Source organism: Otolemur garnettii, unplaced genomic scaffold (genome assembly GCF_000181295.1).
Source record: "Otolemur garnettii isolate 467f Iridium unplaced genomic scaffold, OtoGar3 scaffold00075, whole genome shotgun sequence".
NCBI lineage: Eukaryota > Metazoa > Chordata > Mammalia > Primates > Galagidae > Otolemur > Otolemur garnettii.
Window position 1 is genome coordinate 6600755 of NW_003852470.1, and position 12588 is coordinate 6613342.

The 12588-nt window shown below is 48.6% G+C and overlaps 1 protein-coding gene across 1 annotated transcript in view; it reads left to right on the forward strand.

Annotated features, from left to right (window-relative positions):
• ADAM12 (ADAM metallopeptidase domain 12) overlaps window positions 1-12588 on the forward strand; it is a 275334-nt gene that overhangs the window by 194237 nt on the left and 68509 nt on the right. Inside the window, exons 6-8 of the mRNA XM_023515635.1 lie at window positions 4344-4409; window positions 5519-5590; window positions 11687-11856. Of these exons, the coding sequence (XP_023371403.1) occupies window positions 4344-4409; window positions 5519-5590; window positions 11687-11856 (308 nt within the window). The remainder of the gene's footprint in view (window positions 1-4343; window positions 4410-5518; window positions 5591-11686; window positions 11857-12588) is intronic.

Sequence of the window (12588 nt, forward strand, 5' to 3'; positions counted from 1 at the left end):
AACATATCCACACATACCTGCCCACACCTGCCCGCCTCCTCTGATAGACCCCACTGCCCGCCTTGTTCTCAGATGAGGCAGCACCCCTTCTCCGGCTCTGATTTTTCAATATCTCTTTGCGTAGCTGAGGTTTCAAATCTCCAGGCATGGACTCCTGCAAGTGTCAATCCATTAACATTCTGGATAAATAAATAACAGGCTTCACTTGTGCCACTGCTTTTTGGTCTTAATTTCAGCACTTCCCATTTGCCCTGTTAACTTCAGTTCATCAGACTCAATCCCCTCCTCTCAGCCCCTTGTTTCTTTTGCGTCACTCTGCCTGCCGCGTGCCAGCCAGGCCTCAGAGGCCGCAGCCCTCGTGAATTCAGTCCATGTGCTTTGTCCCTGGGGGAATCATTGACAGGGATGATGGAGGCAACCTTTCCTATCTGGGATCAAGCTCAACTTGCAAATATTTGTGAAGTGACCTGAGAGTCAAGGCCGGGAGCCACGCTTGAGCTGATAATAATTATCCCCCTGATAATAATTGTCCCTGGCTCAGAGCAAACAGAGCAAACGTGGGATTCATTGAATGTGCAGAGCCTGCCAGCTGTGGAAACACCGGCCCTGGCCCCGTGGCTGTTTTTCTCGTGCTGTCTGGTTATGTCACAGCCCACTTGCCACCATCCATCGTGATGACGACCTCCAGCCCTCACCTGCTCTCATCTACACAGCTGAACGGCCTCCTCTCTGTGCTCCCAGCTTCCAACGGCATCCCCTCGGAACCCATTCCACTCCCAGCAGCCAAGCCATTTCTTTATAATCTCACATTCCAGGGCTCCCATGCTCTTAGACACTCAGGCTTCCTTCAGCCTCCTCACCTTGGCCCCTTCACCCCATCCCCATCCTCAGCCTCTTCGCATCCACTCTTCCCCTCACTGGTGGACTCCAGCCACACCACCTGTTGCTCCAACACCCAAGCTCTCCCCAGCCTCAGGACTTCCACAGCTGCTGTTCCACCTCCCTAAAACACGGTTCCAGCAACATTTTCCACACATACCTGTACTGGGGCCAAGGGAACTTCCTTCTTGCTCTCTGGGGGTCTGCTGAAGAATCAGCTTGCAAAAGGCAGATTGATTAGAGACGGAGCATAAGAAGCATACATATTTATTTACCATATTTACACAGAACCCTTCAGAATGAAGACCCAACCTCTCAGTGGGGTGCAAAAGCTCATACCATCAGGGAGTTATAAAAACAATGGGAGCTTGGATCCTGGCCACACAGGTTATGGGGATCAGGGAGAAGGGGAATTCTGTTGGGGGGACAATAAATGACTATGGGGAGAGTTCAGTGGGCTTAAAGAACAAAAGCCCACTTTGAAGCAAAGGCTGTTGGGCCCACAGAGCAGATGGTGGCTTATTACAAAAGCCTGTCTAGGTCTCTTACTAGGCATCAGTCTTCTCTCCTGTGGCCTGTGCTCAGTTCACAGAGACTCCAGGAAGGGAGCAGCGGGCGCCGTTGTCGTCATCTTTGATAGGTCTGGACGTTAGGCAGATGAGGAACTCAGAGAATCCTGTGCTGGGGGAGAGACAGTGGGGTTGGGGAGATCACACAGATCTTGGGCCCCGTCTTTAGCTCAGCATGTACAAAACTCTGGATTGGGGGCCTCAGATTCTGAGCCCCAGCACCTGCTTCTCACCCCTCGGGTCCCAGAGAACTCAGCCCCTCGCCCAGCCTTACTGCAAACCCTGTTTGTTTCCTCCATTGCACTTTTCACACACCCCCCCCTTGTCTGTGTTAGTTCTGTGTCGTCTCCCCTTCTCCCAACCCCCCACTCCAGGGGCAGGAACCTTGGGATTCTCGTGCATCCTATATCCACAGCACCTAACACTGGGCCTAGCGCATAGCCTGCTCCCAGGAGATACTGTGGGGTGAATTATCCTTTGCAAACCTGGCCCGTGTGAAGGAAAGGCTGCAGGAGGATTTACTGGGGCCTTCATCTCAACTCGCTTTTCTAACTCAGGTTCCCAGTGCCAGAGCTCTCACTGCAGGCTATGCGGAGGATATCTATCCCCGGGAACTTGGCTGTGATGGCTTTGAGAGGCCCAGGAATTGGTTCCGTCTTGAGCAAGACTCAAAGAATGCCTTGTCTCCACCTTGGAACAGAGGCTGTCGGGCCAACCTCTCAGGCTTGGGGAAGGGCCTTTGTTCAGAACTCAAAAAATGAAAATCAACCAAGCAACAAGTTTCAAACGTTGCTCTCTATATCACAAATTTAAAATGAGATTTTTCAAAAACTGGGCAGCCCAGATAGGTGGGAATCACGTGAGGGTAACTTAAGCCCTGCTCTGTACCAGCAGCTGAGAGGGGAGTGAACCTCCGGGGCTGCGAGCCGGCCACTCCCCCGCCCTGTTTTATTATTATGTGGTTAAGCTTCTCTCTGAGCTTGCAATTCTCTGAATTCATGAGAAAATTTGGACTCCTCTGAAAACTGCAGAGACAGGAAAATTGTGCTCATGTGTTTGTTTTCATTATCTGGAATTGTGTATTTTCTAAATGATGATCCAAAGCCAGTTGGAAATATCCCCTGCCCGTTTATTCCACCCCACTGTAGGCTGAAAAGTGTAAACGTCTAAACATCCTGAGTCCTTTCGATGAGTTTTTCAGTAGGGAGTTAATTTATTTTTTCATTTATAGAGCTATATTTTCTCCTGCATAATTAGCTGAATTTGTTAATGGCTAGTCGGGGAATTGTGGGCAACAGGGAGAATTGTGATCCTTTCACACCCGTTGAGGAAAGGGGCAAGAGCTTCGCGCTTCTGAAGGTGTCTCATTTTGTGTGTTCCCGTGGGTACCAGGGGAGCTCATTTTTTCCCTTTTGAGTGACATAGTTATCACCTCCAAAGCATGCCTACAGCATACAGCAGCAAAGCAGGACACTTTTTTTCCTTGTGACATTGTAAAAACAAGAGAAGTTATCCCTTTCGTGGTGCTTTATTTTCTCTTCCTCCATAAGCTTCCCAGATTTCTTTAGGGACACCTAAATTCATGAATCAGCACAGCTGGGCAGCAAGAAGGAATACAGCGATGATACAAACATTTTTCTTGTAAAAATCTGTTTGGAAGATCCTGGGCTGATGGAGATTTGCTTTATAAAGGATGTTTCCCTTGGGGTTATGTGACTGGAAACCCAATTCGAAGCATGTTTCACTCATCTCCCTCGCCTTTGTCTCAAAGACTGATTAGCTGTAACACACAGGCTCTAAACTGCAAGCGCTGTATGTAGCTAACTCATAAAGCCGCAGCATCCATCATGGGACCAAAGGCCAGTTCAACCCCCATTCCCTCCAATGGCATTTTATTGCAGAAACAGAAGGCTTTGATTTTTGTTTTTCATGTTTGGTTTTTGAGACCACCCTCCACGAATTGCTTTATTTCTCCTAAAAATGCCTCTGGGATTCACCCAGTAATTCACAGAAGCATGCGAATGCTTTTTGAGGAAGTTTGATTAAAACATAACCAGCTTCCGAGGCTGCCTTTCTGGGAACGAGAGTCGTATTCCTGCCACCTGAATGCCCTCCGCCCCTCTACCTTGATAACCACTTTCCATGTTCTTCTCAACTATTTTGCTCTTATAAAATCTGTATGCTCCAGCAACAGATTTGACTGATTGTAATCTTTTTTTTTCCTGCTTAACCACTGTTTTTTCCTGTGTCTCTCCCTTTGGTCCCGTCTGTTATTCCCCCCCATTCTTGCCTGCCTGCCTGCCTGTCTGTCCTCCTGGCTGCCCTCTTTTCTCTAGACCACTCCAGTCTTTGATTGCTAACGAGGTCTTTAAATGATCATTTTCAAATAATTATGTGGTTTCTGTTCAAAATATATTCTCCTCCACTTTTCCCAAGTCACAAAACAGGCTCATCTGGACCATAAAGATGAAGGGAGCATCCATGGAACATGGAATCCCATCGTCTTTCTTAGTGATCTTCAAATGCGCTGCGTGTGCTCTGACGTGGCAGCCCTGGACTGGTTCCTGCTCCAGAGAGAGCTCTGGTGCTGTTTTATTATATGCCCGTTTTGTTTAGCAACATCTTGACTTTCTGTGATCCTACAACTGATGATTCAGCAGAAAGATGTTAAAATCTTTTTTAAGGATTTCCCAAATCAAAATAGAAACTGGTCACTCATGTTGAAGGGTTTTTGTAAAGAGATTGTTGAGGTTGGGGTTGATCTGCCAGGTGGACTAGAGGAGACGGGAGGGGACAGAGTCTCACCTTGAAGTAGGCAGAGTAAAAGACATTGACAGGGTTCTGAAGCCCCGGAGAGGCATCACGGGAAATTAAATTTGTGTTTACTTTTGACAGCATAAAAGAGAGACCCTCAAGATGACCAAGTACGTAGAGCTGGTTATTGTTGCGGACAACCGAGAGGTAAGAACTTTTTGAAATCTCTGGGTGCAATTGGTTAAAGGAAAAAAAAGGACAGGAAATGATTGGCAGCTAATCCCTACTTGCTCTCCTGCTTTAATTAACTCATAGTCTACGTGCTCCTGAAAGCACTGGAAACCGTGCATTTAAAAAAGTGGTTTTATAAAGGATACAATATTAAAAATGTATCTGAACCTATTTTTTAAAAATAGCAAAGCCTGCAGAAGGGACAGAGCAGCTCTGTACTTACACTTTCAAAACGCGGCGAATCGTTTAGGGAGGTGACTAGTAGCTTTGGATTATATTTTAAAACATTTTGGGGGGAAAATTTAGTTTTCAAAATGTCTGGTGAGTTCTAAACCAAAAGGAACGAGGGAAAAAACGACCAAATGGAGGCTGAAGAGACACCGCAGAGAAATCCTACCCACCTTCCCTCTGCTGTGGCTTGACGGTCTGGTTAGTTTTACCTCGGAATTAATTTTGAATTAGTTGTTTTTTCAGATTATCTTTTCTGTATTTATTGATTGACACGGTATGAATTAGGTGACATTTTCTCATAGATTCATTCAACACACATGAATGAAACAGGCTCGGCAAGTTCTCAGAGAATTGGAAGGTTTCTGAGAAGCCTTCTGGATGGTCAGAGTAGAGAGGACAGTGGGGAGTTCATTAATTTTTTATCCATTCTCTTCTGCGTTCTTGGACATGTTTCCATGAGCTCCTGTTACTTTAACTATTTAATTCTTAAAAACTGTAAAGCAAATTTCTCAGGAAGTTAACATGAAGTTGATGATATGAAAAATGGCTTTGGGCTGCTTGCTAGTTGTCTGTTTCTACTTTGCCAAAACATGTCACTGCCTCCATCATTTATGAGGCTGGGAAATCACAGAAGTCATTGTCTGAGGAGCACTTGGCTCGGGAGAATTTCAGGGAGTTTCTAGGCGTCCTCAGCCAGGGAAATTTCTCGGCAAGATTTGAGCTTGTTTCACCATAAGCCATGGAGGGTCCTGGGTGGTTTAAAAAGCCCAAGACTTTACATTCCCAGGAACTGGGAAGATGAGATTTGACTGATATTCTTGCTGTTATTAATACTGACATTTAAAATTATTAAGTTCCAGAGGCAAGGAAAAGATCTGGAGAAAGTGAAGCAGCGATTAATAGAGATTGCTAACCACGTCGACAAGGTAAGTTCTTTCTCAGGTAATTGAATTACTCAGATGGCGTAAATGTTTGGAAATGAGGTTGAGGGAATCAAGTGCTGTATGAGAATCAGCAAGGAGACCAGGCCCTGGGCTGGAACTCAGATTCCCATTCTTGGAGCACATAACTCCTGGGTCCTGGAGTGGCATTAGGAGGTGCCAAACCATCGCTGCCTGGGCTTGGGTGGCCTTGGGGACACAGCTTTCTCCAGGTTCTCTCCTGGCCAGGAACGGTCCCAGTCTGCAGAGATCTGGGGCTCCCACGTCAGGTCCAGAGCCCTCCAGTGTGCGTCCAACCCTTCTAACTCTTGAGCGAGGCCCCACCCAGGTCCCCCTGTGGAGAATCCCACAGACCCCTTCAACTCTCCCCATCTCTGCAGGCCTGTGCCCATGTGGCCCCGAGCATGGGCTCTCATTGAAAAGTCACACATGGGTCAATTTTCCAGGGACCCAGAAACTGACCTTTAGTTCAATCAACTGTTGGAAACTCCCCCACCAAGAACAGGTAGATCAGAAACACTTTTCACAAAGATGATGTCCCAGCAGAGTGCGGGGGCTCACGCCTGTAATCCCAACACTCTTGGAGGCCAAGGCGGGTGGATCTTTTGAGCTCAGGAGTTCAAGACCAGCCTGAGCAAGACCCTATCTCTACTAAAAGTAGAAAAACCAGTCAGGCCTACTGGCAGGCACCTACAGTCCCAGCTATTCAGAAGCAAGAGGCTGAAGCAAGAGGGACACCTGAGCCCAGGAGTTTGAGGTTGCTGTGAGCTATGACCACATGGCATCCTACCCAGGGTGACAGAGTGAGAGTCTGTTTCAAAAAAAAAAAACAAAAACTGATGTCCTTGCTGGAGAGCCCTGGAAATCTGGCCTAACCCTGGGGGCATTTGCCCACTAGCTGCTCCCCACACTGCCTGCTGGCATGGGAATGGTGAAGCTGACTGTCCAAGCCTCTGTCCTGCACCAGCACAGGACTCTCCCCCTAACGCAGGTTCCCACACGTGCCTGCACATGGAGTTGCCCGGAGTTTCCAAGACAGGGGCTGGATATCAGTGTTTTCAGAGGCTCCCCGGCAATTCTCATGTGCACCGTGGCTGGCAACCACAGACCTAAAACAACAGTAGCTTCTGAGTGACGCTGTGAGTCCTGCCCACCAGGACGGTGGGAGAGGGAGAGGGCGTGAGCCCTTCACACACAGCCAGGATCCTCGGGTTTTCCACAAAGCCGTGCAGGAGAAAGCATCACAGAGCTTTGTTTCCAAGCCATCCTGTTATATTTGAATAGGGTTTTCTAAGTTTTTAGAAAAATGAAGGCAAAGGCCCTTCCAGAAATTCAGCTCCATGATACACAAGGCCTTATGCATGGAACCAAGCACCATGCATCAAGAATTCAGAATGAATCACACACGGCCCCTCAACTTAAGATCGTCAAGACTTCGTAGAGAAGCAGACACACAAAGCACTTAGCATGGTCCGAGGCATGACCGGGCATTTGACGCTGTGAACTGAGGTTGTGGAAATGCAGAAGGAGAATCACCTCCTCCTTCCCGGGGGCAAGGAGCCTTTGCAGGAAGGGGACCTATAAGGTGAGTGCAGTTTCACCAGGCAGAGTAGGACAGGGCCAGGCGTGCATTGCACAAGCTGGACGTGGCGAGCAGCTCCTTAGGACTGAAGGGAGTGCGTGCATGTGTGTGCCCACTTTGTGCACGTGTGTTCCCGTGTATGTGTGTGCACATGTGTGTTCATGTGTGTGCATTTGTATTCATGGACTGAGATGCTGTTCTGCTCCCCTGGGCATGCACGCTCATGCATGTGCGTGTGTGTCTAGGTGTGTACACATGCGTGTGATTTGTAGATACATGCACAGCTAGGGAGGAGGGAGTGAAGCTGCAGGGATCCACCCGTGGCTCTGGACTGCCCCCAAAGCTGTCTCGGTTTTATTCTGCTATCAGTGGAGAGGCAGGGGAGAGACACAGAATCAGACAGAAATCTCCCTGAAGTAGGCGTGGAGAGTGGAGTAACCACAGACAAACAGGCTGGGCAGGAGCCAACCGCACAGAAATGATAAAGGCCTGACCAGGGAGGGTCGGTGGAGACGTGAGAAGGACAAAGGTTCAGAGGCATTCGAGATGCAGTTACTGACCCGTGGTTTTAGCAGTTGCCACACACCGGGCGCTGAATGTATTGCTCATACTCACACGCAGGCTCTCTGTTTCCATTTTTGGAGCAGAAGAGGCTGAGGTGTGCAGAGGTTGTGATTTGCAGGACCAGGAGGGAGCAGACATGGCCTTGGTTTAGCTGCCCTTGCTGTGAGACTCAGGACCCCATGGCCAAGCTGAGGGAAGTGGGAGTCCAGAGTTGGGGGGACACACTGAACAGTCAGGGATCTGGGCCTGGCTCTCAGAGAGAGGCTATGACTGATGGAACCTTCTAAAACTCAGGAAAACACACAGGGTCATCGGTATGGTATCACCCTTGCCCCCTGGCCGCCCAGCTTGTGGGTGTGTTTTCAGCAGCTACTCTTTGCAAAGTAAACTTCATCACAAAATCAGGAGGAGGAGATCCCTGGTGAAAGGTGCGTCCTGCTGCCAAAGGGTGGACAGGAGTCAAACTGCATAGCAGTCCAGGCTGCTGTGCAAATCCCAGGCATCTGTGTGTCAATTTCTTTGTATGTTTGTTTACTTTTGGAAACACTGACTCCTGAGTCTCAGCCCCTGGGTTCCAATTTTATCACAATTCAATTGGCCCAGAGTGGAGCCTGGGCACTGGTGCTCCCGGAGTCGGAGAGACACGGACTGAGGCTGAAGGTTCGGGTGCCTGAGCCTCCAGCCCTGGCCATCACCCCAAGGCAAGCAAGTTGGACCTTGCCGGGAAGGGCTTGGACTGTCCTCAGACCACACAAAAGGGAGAGGACAAGAGGTCTTCTTAGGCTTTGGGAGGAAAAGCAAGTGATGAACTATAGTAAACCCGAAGCGGAAATTGCTGAAAACCCATTCTTTAAAGTGATACGTTTTGGCCCTCAGTGTTTGCACTTTTTACATTTTACTCTAGGTTATACCTCACTTCAGTTCGCAGAACCAAAAATGAGCAGTGAGGTCGCTAGTAATATATACTGTTAATTAAAGAACACCTCGCCACTGAAGACCCCTGATGGTCGGCGGAGGGTGCCCTCCTGGCCACTCCTGGGTCTCTGGTGGGCAGGGAGCCCGTTTGCTGAACACACAAACACGTCCGGCCCTGGCAGCCTTGGCTGCCCTGGCAGACCCCAAAGGCCTGGTGGGGGCCCTCCAACTCCTTAACGGACTTTGTGTCCAAGGCTGTCATCTGGTGGCCCTGGCTCTGTTAAGTGTTCCAAATGTCAGTTTTGCAATTCTACGAGTGGACGTGCTCTGCCTGAAAATGATGACTCCCGTCCTGTGGCACTTTCCTCATTTGCTGCCCTCGTGGCTCTCCTGGGCCATCCGAAGTTGATAACCACTGGGCTGTGTTGGGACAGAGAGGACAACCCAAGCTGGAAGACACGGAAGTGATTTAATGAAAAGGTGACCTTCTGGGACATCCAGGAAATCCCTGATGTGTGTAACCCAGAACACTTGCACCACTGGCTCCTGTACTTGGAGGACAAACTCTGGACACTTATCCCAGGTCCCGGTTCCTGCTGAGGACTCAGCTGCCTTAGAGGACAGGATCGCTGCCAGCTTGCCTCTTTGACCCTTCTCCTCCCATCCGCCTGCCTTCTTGTTCGCTAAGGGGTGACACCTGCTGTGGACTAAGTGACTGGTCTGAAAGGACTCCCCTTCTGGGTATTTCATTGCTCTGAGCGTCTTCACTTGTGTGGCAGTTTTCCTTCCCTCTTCCCTCAAACCAGTTGCCTGTAGCCTACACATTCCTTTGGAGGACCCAGGGGATTCCACCCCCTTATTTCTTCCTAAAAGCCATGTGTCGACCCCTCCCGTACAGCATCCCTGGACATCCGTTTGCACAATTGCTCAGCAGATCACCAAATTGGAGTTTAGTGGAGTAATGGCTGAGCCTTCTGGGCCATAACTTCTGGTGGCCTTTGAGCATGTGGGTAGCAGTGGTGAGAGCATCCTCAGCTCTGCTCTCTGCTGGCGCCCCTCCCCTCAACTTCAGCTGAAATGAGTTTTTCTCCTCTGTGGGCATGTGTTAGTTCATCCACTGCTTCACAGTGGCGCTAGTTTAGGAGAGGAGATTGTACGTTCTATACCACAAAGTATAAAGTCTGTTCTAAAGATGTAGTTGGGGGCAGCCAATGGGAGGAAGACAGAATCCATCATTATTATGAAAAGCTCCTGGGTTAGTAACCAGCAAACTTACCACTGAGAAATGACGGCAATTAGTTTTTTGCAGACCTTAATTACTGCTTCCGTACAACACCCTGGGGAGACAAACGCAGAGTCCCCTTCACAGAGGACAACCCTGAAGCCCAGGCAGGGTATTGCCTCTGAGGACATCTCTTAACAAGCTGGCATCAGCAACACATCGCGTCAAACCCACTCTGCTGTCTGCTCACTGTTACCTTTGTGGGTGATATAGCTGAAAATGTCACTCCTCAAAGGATGGCAGCCAGACCTGAGCATTCCCAGGTGCAGAGCAGTCCAGGGATTTAATTTTGCCTGGGAAGCCTGAGAGGGACACTCCGAGTAGATGCACAGGCCACACAATTCTTGATTAAAAACACACTGTTGGTCGGGACTTGAGTCACGTCATCCTGTCATTACTCATTAATGTCATGTTCGTAAGTGTTATCTGTTTGAAACCAAGTGGGACCGAGGCAATCAGTTTATGTTCTGTGATGTGGTTTGTTCTCATGCTCTTCTGCTGACCCAATGCTCACATGACGGTGGGGACCAGCGAGGGGAACCAGCGAGGGGAAGGGCAAGCCTTATGTGGGCTGGAATCTGGGGCTCTCCACATTGGAATGGCGCTTCACTGCCAAAGACAGAGCCTCAGTGACTTTGGTGCTCAGTGGACAGAGGCTTCTAGCAACTGAGCACAGAACCAGCTGACACCTGGAGCTTGTGTGCAGCTGTTATCACCAGCCACATTTTTCTCCTGGGCTACCTGGGGGTTCAGAGGTGAGGGCTCTCTCCTTGTGTGCTGCCTGTATGTGCAGGCCATGGGAAGGCTTTGCAGCCAGCCAGTGGCCCCACATCCTCATGCCCTCCACCCTGAGCACAGAGCCATCTCCCTGCTGAGTGATGCATGTCCATACCTCTACCCAGTCACTCATCCCAACCCCTGGGCTTCTATGAGACAAACCATCCCTCAGTCATTGGAAGACTTGCTTTCCTTCCTCTCCCAGGTCTATCTTCTTGTGGAGTATGTGCTGTAGGCTGGAGTCAGGAGCACCCGAGGGTGGGGACAGCCAGGGGATGAGAACATTTACGTTGAGTGGTATGTCCACAAGCCCGTGAAAGAGGCACTTCATTTAATAGTCTTTCCCTAGACGGCGTTGGTGAGCTAACTCCTGGCTGTGGCGAGAAGAATGGTCATTACAGCCCTAAAGAAGGGCTCTGTTTATGCCTTTACCATTCTGTAAAGTACTGACGTTTTCATCTAATTGAAGCCTTCTAGGTTGATTATAGGTAACAGAAAATCACAGTGTCAGCCAACGCTGAGTCCTCACTCTAAAACTAATACAGACTCATTGTCAGTAACTCATAGAACGTTTTGCTTAAAATGAACAAATTATTGTTCTTGCCAGAAGTGTCGAAAGATCCAAATTCACTCATTGTTTTTCTTGCTGTGGAAGTTAACTAGAGTCTTTGGCTATCATATATGTCTATGTGCCCATTTTAAATCACAGATGAATCATTTGAAATGTGCTTCCAGCAGACAGTGAAAAGTCTCAACCCTTCAGCCTCTGATTGGTCAGCGCGTGGGAATCCAGTGTAGCACATCACTGTGCACCAGGCACGGCAAACCTTTCTAATGCCACCGGAAAAAGTGGCACAGAGATGTTTTTCTCAGTGATGTCCATGAAATCCAAACAATGCAAGTCTCTTTTCATTTTAATTTTTCATGAATGTGATCCCCAAAGAATGCCTGTTTCCCCCAGTTTTACAGACCACTGAACATCCGGGTCGTGCTGGTAGGCGTGGAAGTGTGGAACGACATTGACAAGTGCTCCATAAGTCAGGACCCGTTCACCAGCCTCCATGAATTTCTGGACTGGAGGAAGATGAAGCTTCTACCTCGAAAATCCCACGACAACGCACAGCTGATCAGGTAAGGGGTCCTTTTTCTGCTTAAAGAGACAGCGCCCCCTGTAACCCTCTCTCCTCCTGGCACCACCAGCCTGGCCCCAGAGCCACACACCTTCCTGAAAAGCATGCTATCTTGAACAGGGGCGTCCTCAGCTCACATCAGTGGGGCAGACGCCACACCTGCCTGAAGTTGCCAGGTCTGTTAGGGAGACTCTTTGGACGCCCTCTTCACAACTCTCATTTCCTTCCTTCAGAACCTGGACATTTTTCCTAGGCCAATTTTTCTGGTCTTAGTCTTGATATAAAGTTATCCTGAGTAGGCTATTTTTTTAAGTCTGTTTCCTTAGATTATTAATGAAAAAATATGTGTTTATATAAGATCTAAGTACAGTTCATTGGGGTGAATATTGTCCAGTGAGAAAAAAAAGTGCTCATCCCTTGTCCTGTTTGGGCTGTTACTCATTTGTGTTCTAGATCAGAGCACGATAACTTGTGTGCCTTCTTTACATCAGTATGTATGGGGGACATGTTAGGAAGCAAACCAGGTTTTAGGAGCTTTGGACACAATGGTGGCCAACACCATAAATGTCCTGCTCTCAGAAATCTCCAGTTTGCTGGAAGAAAACATTAACAAGAAAATTCCAGAGAGTGATGGGTGTCGTGCAGATAATAAACCATGGTGAAGCATAGCCGTACCATAACATAACAGACTGGTGAGGCATTACAGACACCTTTATGTTTAAAAGAAAATAAC